This window comes from Musca autumnalis, unplaced genomic scaffold (assembly GCF_047663935.1).
Source record: "Musca autumnalis isolate F117 unplaced genomic scaffold, ASM4766393v1 scaffold_3, whole genome shotgun sequence".
Taxonomy (NCBI): Eukaryota; Metazoa; Arthropoda; class Insecta; order Diptera; family Muscidae; genus Musca; species Musca autumnalis.
In genome coordinates this window covers 77,121,392-77,137,535 of record NW_027411866.1, presented here as the reverse complement: position 1 = coordinate 77,137,535, position 16,144 = coordinate 77,121,392, and the positions used below count along the sequence as shown (strand labels likewise).

At 32.8% G+C, this 16,144-nt stretch overlaps 2 protein-coding genes across 3 annotated transcripts in view; both read left to right on the top strand.

The window, feature by feature from the left end:
- waw (Translation factor waclaw) overlaps window positions 1–9,985 on the top strand; it is a 73,778-nt gene extending 63,793 nt beyond the window's left edge. For both annotated transcript variants that reach the window (XM_073971870.1, XM_073971869.1), the window contains one exon: window positions 8,800–9,985. The gene's annotated coding sequence lies outside the window, so the exon portion shown is untranslated. The remainder of the gene's footprint in view (window positions 1–8,799) is intronic.
- Window positions 1,537–14,582, top strand: bbx (bobby sox). Its single transcript, XM_073971868.1, has 4 exons — window positions 1,537–1,680; window positions 8,800–10,251; window positions 11,801–11,882; window positions 11,948–14,582. The coding sequence occupies exons 2-4, from the start codon at window positions 8,981–8,983 to the stop codon at window positions 13,313–13,315; spliced, it is 2,721 nt and encodes a 906-aa protein (XP_073827969.1). The 5' UTR covers window positions 1,537–1,680; window positions 8,800–8,980; the 3' UTR covers window positions 13,316–14,582.
- Window positions 14,583–16,144: the final 1,562 nt, after the last annotated feature.

Here is a 16,144-nt window from a genome sequence, read left to right as displayed (position 1 = left end):
GCCTTGCAGAAAGACAAGGAGACCATCCTGACCACATACAAAGCAATAGGACTTCCCCTTATACTGCACTGCGTATCGCTACCAAGTGCAATTAAATGCAACAAACTAGACCAAAAAAAAAAATGAAATCTGGACCAGAAACCAGATCTATACTATGCCAACTTTGGTCTGATATCTTTAGGTACCTACATGGTTATCTCTCATCCTCGGAATCTCGGAAACGTGCCCAAAATGTGGCACAGAAATCCAGATTATCATATAGCTCCCATAGAACGGTACCTCCTTTTTTCGGCACTTTGAAGGATTTAGCCACATTATTCTACCGATTAAATTTGGAATAAGAATATAATTTGCCTTCTGCGTCCTATGACGTTGTTGGAACTGCCGACTTGCAGTTGCTGTCCCCTTACCCGGAGATTTTTTATAACTATATTTTTTGTGGATGGTAACTCTGACATTCAAATATGAATTAATGGAAATGAGAGGGAGAGAAAATAAATACAAACGACAACCATAGACAGTGACAAATACTTTTTTATGATTATTTTAAAGCAATTGCTTTACAATTTCACATCTTGTCAGACCATTGGACTAAAATTTAACATCACCAACATTAAAGCAAACGTTATAATATTTTTAGTGAGAATTATGACAAAATATTAAACATAACCTAAAAATGTGAGTAATTATTCCAAACAAACACAAAGCAAAAGTTATTTACAAACAAAAATTTGTTTTGAAAAATAAACGTCATCAGCTGATTGCAAATTTTTGTTGTCGAACGAAAACAAAAGCAACAAATTGTAATTGTGTGAGTGTGAGAGAATGAAAGATAGATAATTTCGAGAGAAACTTGCAAAATGAAAATTAAACTTACAGTTGTGTGTGTGTATGCAAAATTGTTAATGCGAAAAATGAGAGGGAGAATTTTATGGTATTTAAATATTTAATATATTTAAATTTTACGATATTATTTGTTATTCTTCAAAGAAAACATTTAAATTTTCAAAAAATAATTCGATTTTATGTTAAGGTTTTGTTTTCATTTGATAATATTTTCTAGATTTAATTTATGAAAAAAATCATCCTTTGTTTATGTACATATTATATGCATTGCATTGTGTCGGAATGTGCATGGGTGTGTGTTTAGTATCTGTGTGCATATCAACCACACAGATACATAACTATATTATATGCAGGTTCACACGTACACACATCCCCAAAGTGTTGTTTGTGGCTTTTTGTATGAAAATCCAACAAAAACTATCAAGTTCAAGTGAACGAGAGAACAGCATAACAAAATACCCCCACAAAACAACTGGCAAAAGCAAATATCAACAAACATTTCTCATTTTCTGTAGCTATTGTTGTTGTAGCCCCAACATTTCAAAATATTGGTTGGTGGGTTGGCTTTTTTACTACATGTGTAGTTGTAATTTTGTTGTTTAAGCTCTCCAACAACGAACGAAACGAAGTACACTGACTTTGGGTAATTGAGTTTCGTATCTGTGTACACGTAGCCCCGCAGCCTAGCGCATTCATTAAACAGCAACAATATCCAAAAGACCTGACAAGGGAATCAACCAGCCAAACGAAGTGCAATTTGTGAATTAAAAAATAATTATTAACTGAAAAAAACCTATTATAAAAGAGAAAAACTTTTTACAACAAATATTGAAAGTAAGTTTTTGTAAAATAATTTTTATCTACCCAAACGAAAAATAAAACCTCAAATGCAATTTTGTGAGTGAGTGTGTGTATATAATATAATTCTTCAAGATCAGCAAGAAAAATACAATTTTCATTTTATTTTTTCGTCTTTTATTTGCTAAATGGTCAATGAAAATTTAATAATTTCACCAAACAATAAAATAAAAAACCATTTTTTCAATCAATAAAAAGTGTGTAACTGAAATTCAATGAATCCCATTTATGAAAGAGAGAGTGATCCATTTTTCATGTTTTATTGTTTTCTTCAATTTTTATGCAGTTATATATTTTTTTAACTGTATTTTCTTTTGTTCCTATTCGTTCTCCACTTCACCTGCAAATTTGATTTAAATTTCTCTTTTGGTTGGTGGGTACACACTGATTCAATTTGATTTTTGTGAGATGGTGTGTGAATGCAAAAACTGAAAGAGAGAGATTGTTTTTTCATTTTTGATAAAGGGGAAAATACAAATTTTTGTTTTGTAAACAAATTGTTTTGCATTTTATGCTTTTCTCGGGTACACACCTCTCCTTGCGTACTCCGATTTAAGCTTTTGCATGAAATAGTTATTTATCGATCAGCAGGTATGACAAAGTTGCCATATCTAAGAAATTACACTGCAATGACAAATGAAATAAATGTATGAAGATTTTATGTTTTTGAAGTGCACACTGTTCAGAGGTAAAATTTATCATTTTGAAAAAAATGCAGGTATTTTTCCTAATTTATATGTAGTGGTTTTATATATAAAATAATAAAACTCGATACATGGCAGAAAGCAAACATACTTCATTTTTAGTTCTGATGTATTCGCAGTTGCATTTTTCAGGGACAATGCATTAGTTTGCCTCTGAAATATTTCAACAAAATCTAAAACATGCAGTGATTTGGCACGTTTCGAAAGCCAGCCACTGTATATGCACCCAACATGTTTACTCTGAGGATGAATGCGGCGGGAATATAGTTTACCGTCTATTAAAGCCAATCCTCCACTTACCCATATTCGCAAAAGATGTACCTACTAAGTGTTATTATTATTTATTAATATATTTTAACTTATTACGAAAATATTTACTCATAAAAATTGTATGCTATAACAGGCTAGCGAAAATCTGTTAATATGTTACCCATAGGAGATGTATCAAATACTAATAAAGACATTAATATTGAACTAAATGCTAATATCGAAAATGAGGTTTATATACAGTTAGTCAACTATATTATTGCAAACGATGAATTTTTAAGAATTTAGACGTTTAATTAGGAATTACTACTAGAAATTCTTTCAATAATGTTGGGCTTTTTGTAAATATCTGTTGATTAACCTGTTAATGACTACATCAAGCCAATAAATCCAGAAATCGATTGGAAATAACAAAAACGACGGGCAAAAAGGATAGGTACCTGGTTTTTGTGGTGTCAATAAATAATTGCAAAATGTATAAATGTGCAATAAAATCGTGGAGTTTCCACCGCGATTTTTTGCATTTAAGGATTTTTAAGATTTTTATGGTATGTGGACATGTAGATCCATAATTTTTGATCATAAATTAATTTTTGTGTGTGTAACATAGACGGTATATTCAGAAAAAGAGAAAGTCAGGTTAACGGTTCCGGAAAATATGCTACATTTGGTCTATTCCAATTATAATAATGGTAAATCCGAAAGAGAAATCCCTAAAATCACCTTTCGTAAGCTAAGAAGTGTATACAACATCATATACCGCACCGAGAAAAAAGCCAGGTTCAATCTGAGGGCGATACAGGGCAGGTCCAAAATAGTAACCTCACGAATTGACTGTAGAATGATTAATGAAATTAACGAAATAGCCCAAAGCAGCACCAGAAAATAGCTTTTTCTAATTAAAAATGATTTTGGAGTGTGTCACATGGAATAGTCAGAAAAGTGGTACATAATAACAAACACTCATCACGAGAGACTAGGTAAAAACCATTTCCCTCCTATCACAATATATAGAAACTATTCCGACTTGTTATAGACAACTTTTCACGCCATCTTTAGTATTGGGATGGTGTTATATTTTCTGATGAGACTAAAATTATGTTGTCCTATCACAATGGACTTCAAAAAGTATTGGGAAACCCTTGAAAGTTCGGAAAACTGTCACTTATAGTATGGGGTTGTATACCAAGCAGTGACCTTGGTAAAATCCTGATTTTGGAAGAAACAATGACATAGGAGGTTTATTTAGATGCTTTAAGAAAATATTTAACCAAAAGCGTCAAGAAATTTGGGCCAGCTGACCCTGAAAGTTTAAACAAATTGCAATATAAGTACTACCAAGACAACGACCCTAAGCATAAATCTAATTTATGTAAGACTTGGTTGTTATACAACTATAACAAAGTCATTTACACCCCGTTCCAGTGTCTAGATATTAACCCCATCGAAAATTCATAGGTACACCTGAAGGAAAAAGTCGGGAATAGGTCGCCCACTTACCTGGGGGACTAAATAAAATGCAATAAAGAAGAATGGCTAAAAAATACCATTGGAATATGACATTCTGAAACTTATTTATTAAATTCAAATACGTTTACAAGCTGTTTTTGATGCCAAATGTGGTAATACGAAATATTAGAACCAACTTTTCCAAAAATACCGTGAAAGACTGAAAAGTTGTGAATTTTGCAATTCTTTAGTTGACAGTGCAAATAATGAGTTTTACTCATTTTTGTTAATTTTAAGAAAATGTTTAGTGAAATTTAGCTCCTTTTTATTTTATTATATTAATAAACATGTGTAAGAATTGCATTGTTAACAAAAATATTAATAATGATATTTATTTATACCAATAAAATGATGTTTTATTTAAAATTTTGTAAAAATTTTGGTTTTGCAATAATTAAGTTGACTAACTGTACTTCAGCAAGATAAACTATTTTATGTTTTAAATAATATGGAATTGCAAATTGGAGAAGTCATAGAGATTGAAACATATAATGTTCTCCATGATAATGTGGAAGAAGTATTGAAGGCTCATAATGAAATAGAATTAGATCAGGAAAATGAACAATGTAATTTTTGACATGACAATGTGCTAAAAATTCCAGAGTTGTATCTAATCACATTTTACCAACCTCCCCAACGGATGAAGTTGAAAGAGTTCAAGAAAAATTGAATAATAATATTTATAATACTCCAATGTTTGAATTATGTTCACAAGAATATACCTAGTCATTTTTGCGATGACATTATTACTAGTTTATACGCAGAACGTAATTCTCCAAACTTGAGGAAATGTGCAAATTGTCAAAATACCCCAGCACAATACCTGAAGCATTTATACATATACGATCGATGTTCAATCCATCAAATATGTGATGGCGTACACTTAGCACATAATTCCAGATGAATTTTCAGTTCAACAAAGTTAATTCAAGCCTGTGTTTTGAAAGATTCAGAATAGGGCATTATATGGACATTTTTAAAGAAAATTGGGTTGCCAAATACCCAACTTCATCAGAACATAATGCAACAAAAGGCACAAATGACACATTGCGTTCATATGCTATTATATGCACAAATATATTCCTTTGAACAGAAAAAGTTATTTGTAGAGAGATTTATACGCAAACAAATTGACATTTGAAAATTCTGTTATATCCAAACGTACTATAAGCCAAACTTTAGTCTTTGAGATTGAAACATGTAATGTTCCTCATGAAAGTGCGGAATACGTATTGGGGCCTCATAATATAATAGAATTAGGTCAGGAAGATGAACATTTTCACTTTCAACATGACAATGTGCTAGAAATGGCAGAGTACGCACTTAATCACATCTTACCAACCTCTTCCAATGGATAAAGTTGAAAGAGGTCAGGAAGAATTGAATTCACCCTGGCATTATTAGTATTTTATACATAGAACCCTGTTCTCACGAATTCGAGAAAATGCTCAAATTACAAAATACCCCCAGCAGACCATATAGAAGCTATAAGATATAATTGTTCCACAAACATCCCAGACGGGACAGGGGAGACTTCTCTCCTGATACATGTTAGCTCAATGGTATGGATTATATTAGCCCATATTACAATGCAATTTAAGGCCTTCTGTATTTAATTTGCGACAAGAATTCCGCGGAATATATTAACTTCCTGAGAAATCTCAGGAAAAACGTGCATTTATCGACACCAAGGAATGTATATTATGCACAAGAACAACATCAAAGCTATCTAGGATCTCAAGATCTGCAATATGATACTAATATTGTGGTTTTTATAAAGTGCAGTACCTAAAAACGCAAAGAATTCAGCAAGGGTCCGCTTTAGCGAGCTATACAAGAAGTCTGGCATTAAATAACGGCATTTAACCACTAAATATATATATATATATATATATATAATTGTTCCACAAACATCTCATACGAGACAAGGAGAGACTTCTCACTAAATATAGTTTCATTTTTTCTAAAACATATCTCAGATACCCGGAGACATTCGCCGAAACAACAAAATGTGTAAATTTTGCTGATAAATCCATAAATTGTACGATAGTACTCATATTTCCTTGGGGCGTACGTAAACTTTTGCAACTATCATTTTTGGTTTTTGAAAAATGTACCGTTATTTATATTATGGAGTATACTTTTGTCGTATTAAGTATTTTTTATTAGTGAGAAGAAATAAAACTGCGTACCTGTAATTTCGTAAATATCATTACTTATCTTAAAACCCGAGAATTATAAGGCGTATGTATACTTTTGTAAGACTGTGTATAGTAAACTTCAGAAAACTCGATTATTCAAGTTTCTGTTAGCTTACACTAGGGATCTACTATCTGCGCCTTTCTCTGCGATTTAGTTATCTCAACTGCGACATAGTCTCTGCATTATGATTAAAATTATGCTCGTCCATGAATGAATAAAACTTCGTGTCAAAATGCATGAGTGTCTTCCTAAATATAATTCCAAATATGATCTGATTGAATTTTAAATGTATGTATTAATATAACGTAGACAATCGCTTGCAAACAACTTCTGTCCAGAATTTTATAAAAGTAGAGGACCAATAGGCAAAACCCATATTTGGGTTTTGTTTTCTTAGATCGGGTTCGGTTTTTATGACCTCATCTAAACATGGTTAAAAATCGAATTTTTAAAACTAATCGGGACTGTATCTCTGAAACCAATACGAATCTTGTTTTGACATCTGCAGCAAACTTGTAGATAAGAGCAAGAAGAATATATTTGGAGGAATAGTGAACTCGAAAAACTAAATTTATTGCATCAAATTTTATAATATATGTAGAAATTCTATAATTTGTGTATATTTCGCAGCGTACCTCCCAAAATGTTAAATTTTTCTTAATGTTACCTTTTGGGAAAATATTCTCTGGAATGTAATACATAACTTTTCAGAACAATTTATTTTTGTAGAATGCCTCTATCGCCTTGTTTATAGCAAATGTTTCAACAACAATTTGGTAAATAGTTCAATAATTCATTGAAATCCCCAACATGAGAATAAACAGCCTGTGTGAACATTGTTTGAAATAAGTTCTGTAAAAGGTATATTATGAAATACTCCATAAACAACGTGAAATAAGCATTTTAGAGTTTCAGAATGTTCTGAAGAATTGATGGTCACATTATTTGGAACATTTTTAGAATGGTTACTCGTTTCAACTTCCAACAGTTTAGTTGCTACTGACCAGAATTTCAGAAATTATGTAAACTTTTCTATATTTTAACGAGTTCGATGCGCTAGATGCAGCTTTTCCTAGTTCATCTGTTTGACAAATAAGTTCTACTACTTTATAGCTACAATATTGCTAAAGACTGCAAAGCAAAATTTTTATTAGTTTCGGAGATAAAGGTCCGATCACTGGAAAAAAGGCTCATTTTAGGTCGGATTAGATGAGGCTATAAAATCTAAACCTGATCTAAGAACACAAAACCCAATTAAGGTTTTTATAGTCTCAATATATACTTTCAGAAAATGCCCATTAGAAGTTGTTTGCATTTCCAGTGTTGCACAGTGTTATATACGAGTATACACATATATGGGTGAATATTGCGAAAAGACTTGTTTTGGGAGTCGAAAACGGCAAAGTGCGATAATGGGTTTAAATAAATATTTTTCGGCCTATATACGACTATTTTATGCATTAATTAGCGGTGGGTCATGTATATTTATGGATTTTAATTTTTTTTTTAACCACGGGAATGTCCGTAATCCTCTGCATTTCTAACAATTGAGGATGTCATGTTGTATTTGATGGAATATTTAATAATTCTATAATAAATTTATTAAATAATTATCATAGATTGAAAAATGTCAAATTTATATTGAAAATGTCATTCTCGTGTTCCTTTTGTCATTACCGTGGTTAGAAAATACCCACGTTAAATGTGCAAATCTTAAATTTTTTTATAAAATATAAAATTTAATACAGACTAAAAAAATGAACATACCTATACCATCAATTTGGAAATTATAATACAAATAACGAAAAAAAACTCACCACGGGAATGACTAAATTTCAGGAACATGCACAAAAAACACTAAACACTTCAACAGTTCTCAAACAGCTGACTAAATTTTTCACTTCTGTCGCTTATCTTTAAAACTAACGAGAATTGTCGTTATATTGACAGATTATATACATATAAACAAAAAACCGGTTTAATATATTTTTTCTTAATAAACACATTGGCCCACAGGAAGGAAAAAAATAGGGGCAGGACTAAAATGTCTCAAAATTATAATTTAAAAATTATATATTTTGAAATATAAATGAATATCAGGGTTTTTGAGCATAAAACGGCTGGGGGTACGCCACAGTAATGAGTATTTACACCTTGCGACCAATTTTTTTTTTTTCATATAAATATGTAGAATATTTTATTTCGATTTTCGAGCTTCGTTTAAGGACATTTTGTTTACTTATTCCGTTTCTAAGAATTTAAATTTTGTCAATATTTTTAACTCTAAATGCTTCGGAACAGAGAAACAAGTCTTTTCGCAATATTCACCCGTATACACTTATTTATTTAAAATATATTTTATAAATAATTTTTTAAAATATAGAATACATATTTCATCTTATTTCTCTTACAGCCCTGTACTATTTTTAATGAAGACGAAATTCTGAACAAAGGTCCTTTGCCATCATCAATGAAAACTACTTTTTGAAGTATCTGTACAAAGGGAAATAAATATCAATTATCATCAAATATACTTCTCGCCAATCTGTCTCTCTCTCGTTTGCAAATTATTAAATGTTTTCATAGAACTAAGAATGATCAACAGTGTGAATACTTTGGAATTTCTAAAACCAAAATTATTGAGTATGGATAAGCTTAATACAGCCAACTCAACCACAAGAAGAACACATCCGCATCAATTGTTTACAACTAGAAATTTTTATAATATTGTTGGTGGGGGTAGTGGTGATCACCAGACGGCTCAGGAACAACCCAAACAGGAACGTGTTAAAGTGCAACTTTTGGAGAATCATACAAAGTTACAAAATAATGATTGCTGGAACAATATATGTAACCTGTTAAGTCCCTCCAAATATCAAAAAATGGCTGATGAAGAAGAAGATCATCAAAAGCAACAACAAGAAATTGATAATGATACAACTGATGCTAATATAGAAACTAAAAGTGCCTTTAATTTAGACTTAAATAACCGTAAAATCACGTACAGCAATATCAATAGCAACAACAACAATAGTAATAATAATGCAAAATCATCACACCCCATAGCGGAGACAAATAACAATGATTTGTTTTATAAACAACACCAGAATGGTTTTATAAATAAAGAACAACCGCAACAAAAAACCCTGATGGTTTTATTGCCACAGCGTACTGAAGATCAAGAACATGCCCATCGACGCATTGAAATTGTCCACAATTATGCCAAATTGAAATCGTACGAAGATGAATCGGGTGACAGTCAATCGCCAAACGGTAGTCGTAACAGTAGCTACTTGGATGATGAAGAAGATGATGATGATGACGCAGAAGATGATTATGAAGATTATGATGACAATAATGATGCTGATTATGATGCCGAAGAAGATGATGAAATGATTGATTTGGATGGTGATTACGAAGACATTTTTAAGCGCAGAAAATTTTCCAAATTGTCGAAACAACCATCAGTTGATGGTGCATTTAGTAGAATAATAACAAATCAGCAACAACAACAACATCATATGTCCAACAGTACTACTACTACTACTGCTGCTACGAATAATAATAAACGTTGCCACAAATCTATGACATCACAAAAACATCACACAGCCACTACAAAATCCCACAGTGATGAGGATACAGATATTCATGTTGATGTAGATGTGGAAACTCTGGATAATCAAATTAATCAAACTTTAAAAACAGTTGCTGCCGCCGCAGCTGGAAATTGTGCGATAGCAAGTTGTGGTGATTCGGTAATGAGTAAACCTGATCATCATGCTCGTCGTCCGATGAATGCCTTTCTAATATTTTGCAAACGCCATCGTGCAATTGTCAAGGAACGTTATAAGAACTTGGAGAATAGGTAAGTCAAAAGATTTTAATTAATTATTTACTTGTCCATCGGACATAGATAGCGTTAAGAATGCGCAGCCATCTAGTCATATAGTGGCTGCTTCACTCGGAGACTTTTGGTCCATTTCGTTTATCCTGTAGTGCGATTTTCTAGCACATTTGTTGAGCTACCGACTTAATCGGTAACATTAAAATGCTTATAATTGCGGTAGTTAAGGTTGCTTTCATGTCCTTTCACTAATTCTGCTGCTTTCCTGATAGCAAGAATCTCTGCCTGAAAAACACTACAGCTATCATTAGGCTTAAATGAGCGTTTAATTAATAGGTATAATTATACTTAACCAACAATTGAGGAGACGAAGATATCCTCAGCACGTTTATTTCAGCACATATCTTGTCAGTTATACTAACCCTATCAAACCACCCAAGGCTCTAATCTAGAATGAGTAACATGCAGTCGGTGCCTCAGTCGGCGCCATAATCATCGATACACCACCGAAGTTTGGACTCAATTACATTCAGACTGGGTACAATTTAATACCTATGTTCGAGTTCCTTGCAAGGTAACATCACATTTTTAGAACGGCATAATGTTGGCTTTCGGGGGGCCACCGTGGTGCAATGGTTAGCACGTCCGCCTTGCACTCAGAAGGTCTGCGGTTCGAATCCCAGGCCAAGCAACATCAAATTTTCAACGGTGGCAAAATTTCCCCTCAGTAATGCTGGCGACATTTCCTGAGTATTAAAGCCATGAAAAACTTCTCAACAAGTGGTGTCGTAAGACACGCCGTTCGGACTCGGCAATAAAAAGTAGGTCCCATATCATTGAGCCAATATGAATCGGCGTGCACTCATTGATATGAGAGAAGTCTCCCATGTCCCATCTGGGATGTTTGTGGAACAATTATAATGTTGGCTTTCAATTCTCAAGTATTTCAACAACATAAAACTTCTCTACTGTGTACTATGTTTGACGTGTCATTCCTGCAGCTTCTGCTGTTAAAATGACTCCTGTCATTACCCTGATTTCAGCTGAATTTGTTCTATTGGTAGTAGTGAATTTGTTCTATTGGTTGATAGAGTTGGCCAAATGGCTATACGTTACACCAGACTCATCATTCCATAATTCTTTGGCTCCGTCATCAAAGAACGTTTCAACTTTCCAGAGTATGCACCTAAACACATTTTACCAACATGCCCAACAGATGAAATTTAAGGAGGTCAGGAAGAATTGAATAATAAATATAATAAATTACAAAATGTTCCCAGCAGACCTTATAGAAGCAGAATACCCTGTAGGGCCCTAATAATATAAACGGACGGATGTTCAATCCATTAAAGGCAGACACCTTATATGGACATCCTATATAAAATTTCAGCACAAGCCTGCCAAACATGCTGCACTTTTTTCAATTGTCTAAACAAACTTCCCCATATAACTTCATGATCGTAACTGTGGAGGTAGCCTATTCCTTATTATTATGACATATTTTATGTCTCCAATTAATAGAGCATTTTAATTTGCATTTTTCTTGTTTAATTTGTTTATCTCTTTACAGAGCCATAACTAAAATCTTGGGCGATTGGTGGGCATCATTAGATGTCAATGATAAAAAATGTTTCACGAATTTGGCTCAGCAGGTATTATTTTTAATTTATGAGTGCCATGAATATATCAGTTCTAACCCCCCATTAATTTTTTGCAGAATAAAGATGCCTTCTTCTCAGCCAATCCCAATTTTAAATGGTACAAACTGCCGGCCCCTCCACTACGTACACTTAATACACGTCCAAATATTGTTGGTGAGGTTACTGATGATATGTTGGAGCATGATAATTATCATAACATGACCATTGAGAACAGTAACCACCCAACGGCGGCTGCGGGTGTTGTCAATAGTAGAAATTATTTCAAATTAGCTGATGAGGCACAAATGGGCGATTTAAGTCAATTAATGCAAAATAAATCTGGAACTCAACAATTTGCCTTACAACAGGCTCTTGGAGAAACATCACAATTTATAAGGTCTCACATCACCGGACACGCAGATGACTCTGAAGTGGGGGCATCACAACGAAAGCAACTGGCATTGAAACGTCCCCTCTATAATGAAAATAGTTTTTCCAGCAACAGCAGTGAAGAAGATGCTTCAATACCAAAGAAAAAAAGCTCCAGATCATGTAAAGGTAAAATATATCAAGAACTAATTAATTCGGGACAGATAGCGGCACCAGCTATTAAGAGATCTAAATCAATGCAACGTGTGGTGGCTAGTGAATCAACCAGTCAACAACAACAACACAGATATACCACTGAAACTACCAACCAAATGGTAATGCCTAACAATAATGCCAGTATGCCGCAAATGGAAAAGCAAAAAACTTTTGAAACCAGTAGCAGCACCCAGGAGGAGAATAATACAAATTCTCACGAAATGGCCAGCTTTGATTTGGAAGAGAAAATCAAAGAACTTCCAGCCTTAAGTTTAGATGAATATCTGCAACGTAAACGTAACACCAAAAAGAAGAAGAAATTCACCTCAGGTGGTAAGAAACGCAATGGTGGTAACAAGGCAACAAGCGCCAAGAAACAAACACCAATATCTCCAACATCCGATACCCTTGATGCCAGAATAATACAGCAGAGAAAACAGCAACAACAGGCTGTTGGCAGTCAAAAACGCAAGGCACGCAAAGAGAGCATTACCCGCCGAGACGTTTCAGCAATTGAAGAAGAAGTTGCCTCCCTTATGCCAATAGCAATCATAAATTCGTTCGGCCGTTGTTGTTATTTTGAAGACGCTTCATCGATTACCTCATTATACAAGAATGATATGACAAAAGACATTAGTAATCCAGCAACAATTTCTTCTAATAATATTGTTAAATACCCTCTTGAAATAATCATTCCAACGGCAACTATCAAAGAAGAGGTGAAGGAAGAAGAAATGTCACCAAACAGCACCGAGTTGTTGACCAATTACAATAATAATAATAATACCTTAAATGACAATATATCACCTACCTCAGATTTACTCATACTGGCCGAAGTCGCTGCCAATCGCACTGAATAAAAACATAATTCGTTTATTTCTTAAAACAAAACCAACATTATTTTAGAAAAACAAATCAATTGATATTTATGTAGAAGTATGGAAATTAGTATGTAAGTTAATGAATCAATCTCCCTCCTGATCCAAATCTAAAAATAACCCTACTAATCACTCCTTTTAAATTTCATCACAAACTACAAATTAAATTAAAATCAAAAATTCCATTTTTTGCTGAATTGAAATATTTTCGTTAATCCACAGCGGAGTCCCTAAGAGACCTAAACCTATATTTTAGGGACTAACAATAGCATTATAGATTTTTGAATCGCAAACTCTCTTAAATCTTGTGGCCCCGCTTGAAAATTGAATGGATATTACAAATCTCTAATTTTCTTTCTTTTCCCTCTCGTTCAATACTTTTACAACAGAAAAGAGTGTATAAAAACATGAAGATCTCTTTCCTTACTCCATAATGTGATGAATGGATGCCTTATTTAAAATTTATAATGCTGGTATAACTGCAAAATCTCTTCCCTTATTGTCATTGTCTTTAAAAAACTATCCCACAAATGTGCAATAAAGTTAATAACGAAAAATCTACAAACAAAAACGAAATGCCTAAACTACCCAGCAAAATAAATTGGAAGTAGTGCAATGTAGACTAGTTCTTTCACGGCATGTTTTTATGCAGTTCAAACGGAGTCGTGAAAAAGGCACTCCATTCCTCACATTTTAACCGCATTTGGATGCAATCCAAAGAATCACATCCTTTGTCACATTTTAACAACATCCGGAGGCAGTTCAACGGAGTCGTGAAAAAGGCACTCCAATTCCTCACAATTTAACAGCATCCGGATGCAGTGCAAACGGAGTCGTGAAAAAGACACTCCGTTCACTACATTTTATTAGCAGTTGTTAGAGATCCCTACATGTACATAAATCAGTTTGTTCATCTCTACAGGCAAAAAGAGATAATCGTGTTAACATTTTTGTAAACATTTGTAAATACAAACTAAATAATATTTAATTTGTGAACATTTTTCCGGTAACTCACGAGAAGAAAATTTCCCAATGGAGTGCTGTTGGAGTACATGTCGAAATCTTAACTGGTGATGGAAAGACAATATCAAACCCATTTAGCAGATGAAGCAAAAGCACTTAAGTTTGGATTAAATGAAAAGCGGAGGAAACATGTGCGTTTTAATTCGATTTAATTCAATAGAGAATTCTCATAATTTGTGTTAATTTAATAAAGTTATTAATATTTTTGTTTTACACAAATAATAAATGCATTTTATTTTGTTATTCAAAACACGTGCTCTGGACTGCCTCCTATTCTACCCCAAAGGGTCAGTTAAAATGCAATGCCAAAGGGTCAGTTAAAATGCGGTGCCAAAGGTTCAGTTAAAATGCGGTGCCAAAGGTTCAGTTAAAATGCAATGCCAAAGGGTCAATTAAAATGCGGTGCAATGGAGTGCCTCTTTCCGGGGTCACTCCCTTGTAAAAATCATGAGTGAAAATGCATAATTTGATGCACTTCCAAATCACTTGTACATATCATTTAACTGCCTCTTTGGAGGCAAACTTTTCGCTGGGCTATTAAACAGAAGGAAAGGAAAGCTCGACACATCAAACCAAAAGTCTTGAGCAAGTTAAGGCTGTGAAATCATTAGATTTCCAAGTTTTATTGTTTTATTGTTTATTAAATATAAATGAAGTTATTTTTTTTATTTTTTTTTTTTTTTTTTTTGTTATTGTTACTAAGAAGCGTTTTAAGAAAATTTAAAGCAACGACGCGGTACTATGGAATTTTCCTTAAGTATTTAATCTATAGATATTTTACATAAATTGTTTAAAACAAAAAGCTGCCCAAAACACATAAAAAGAATGAAATCTATAAAAGATGGTTCCAATTTAATTGGTTTTTTCATTTTCTTTCTCTTGTAAGTTTAGTCTCCATCGTTTTGCAAACAACATAGAAAAAGTTCCCACAACACCCTTGTTATATTGTAAATCGAAAACGAAGCAGTTTTTGTACGTCAAACAACAAAACACCAACAACAAGTCCACTTTGTTATAAATATTGTTAATAAAATATTGTTTTTATATGTATTTTAAATAATTAAATATACATATACATTATAGACTATACCTAGGACACTCATAATTATATACATACAACAATTATTTTATTTAGTTATTAAATAATGTTACACAATTTGATTACTGTCGACAGTCAAATGATGAATACATAAACAATTTAAATAAAGTTGTATTTATTTTTAAGTAAAATGCCGATCGAGCAATTTGTTTCATTCAAATACATATTGTTAAAGAAAATAATCAGTCCAATCACAAATAACAAACTCATGCGGATTTTCTCAAGGGATCATCAAGGGAAATCTAGCGACTATATATTTCATTTGTAATGCGAAAAAATAAGTATAAAACCAATGCAACCATTTATTTTATTTTTTTTTTTGTTCGAAATTAAAATGAAATAATTCCAATTACGAATGGAATAATTCAAATTACAAATGATATAATTCGAATTACAAATAGATTAATTCGAATTACAAATAGATTCATTCGAAATGAAACAATTCGAATTATAAATAGACTAATACTAATTTCAAATGGAATAATTCGAATTATAAATGAAATTCTCGAAAAACAATTGAATTATTTCGAAATACAAATGGAATAATCGAATTACAACTGAAGTCTTACGAATTACAAGTGAAATGTTTCGAATTACATCTGAAAAAGGTCCCAGTGGGTAAATGGAAGCAATGGTAAACGAGAAGATATTGCAGAAACACTATGGTTTATTGATTCCAGAATACATTA

Excerpts from the sequence above, each read along its gene's own strand:
- bbx (XM_073971868.1), top strand. The coding sequence starts at position 8,981 with ATGATCAACAGTGTGAATACTTTGGAATTTCTAAAACCAAAATTATTG. Across the intron at positions 10,252-11,800 it reads TATAAGAACTTGGAGAATAG|AGCCATAACTAAAATCTTGG; the intron begins GTAAGTCAAAAG and ends ATCTCTTTACAG. Across the intron at positions 11,883-11,947 it reads TCACGAATTTGGCTCAGCAG|AATAAAGATGCCTTCTTCTC; the intron begins GTATTATTTTTA and ends AATTTTTTGCAG.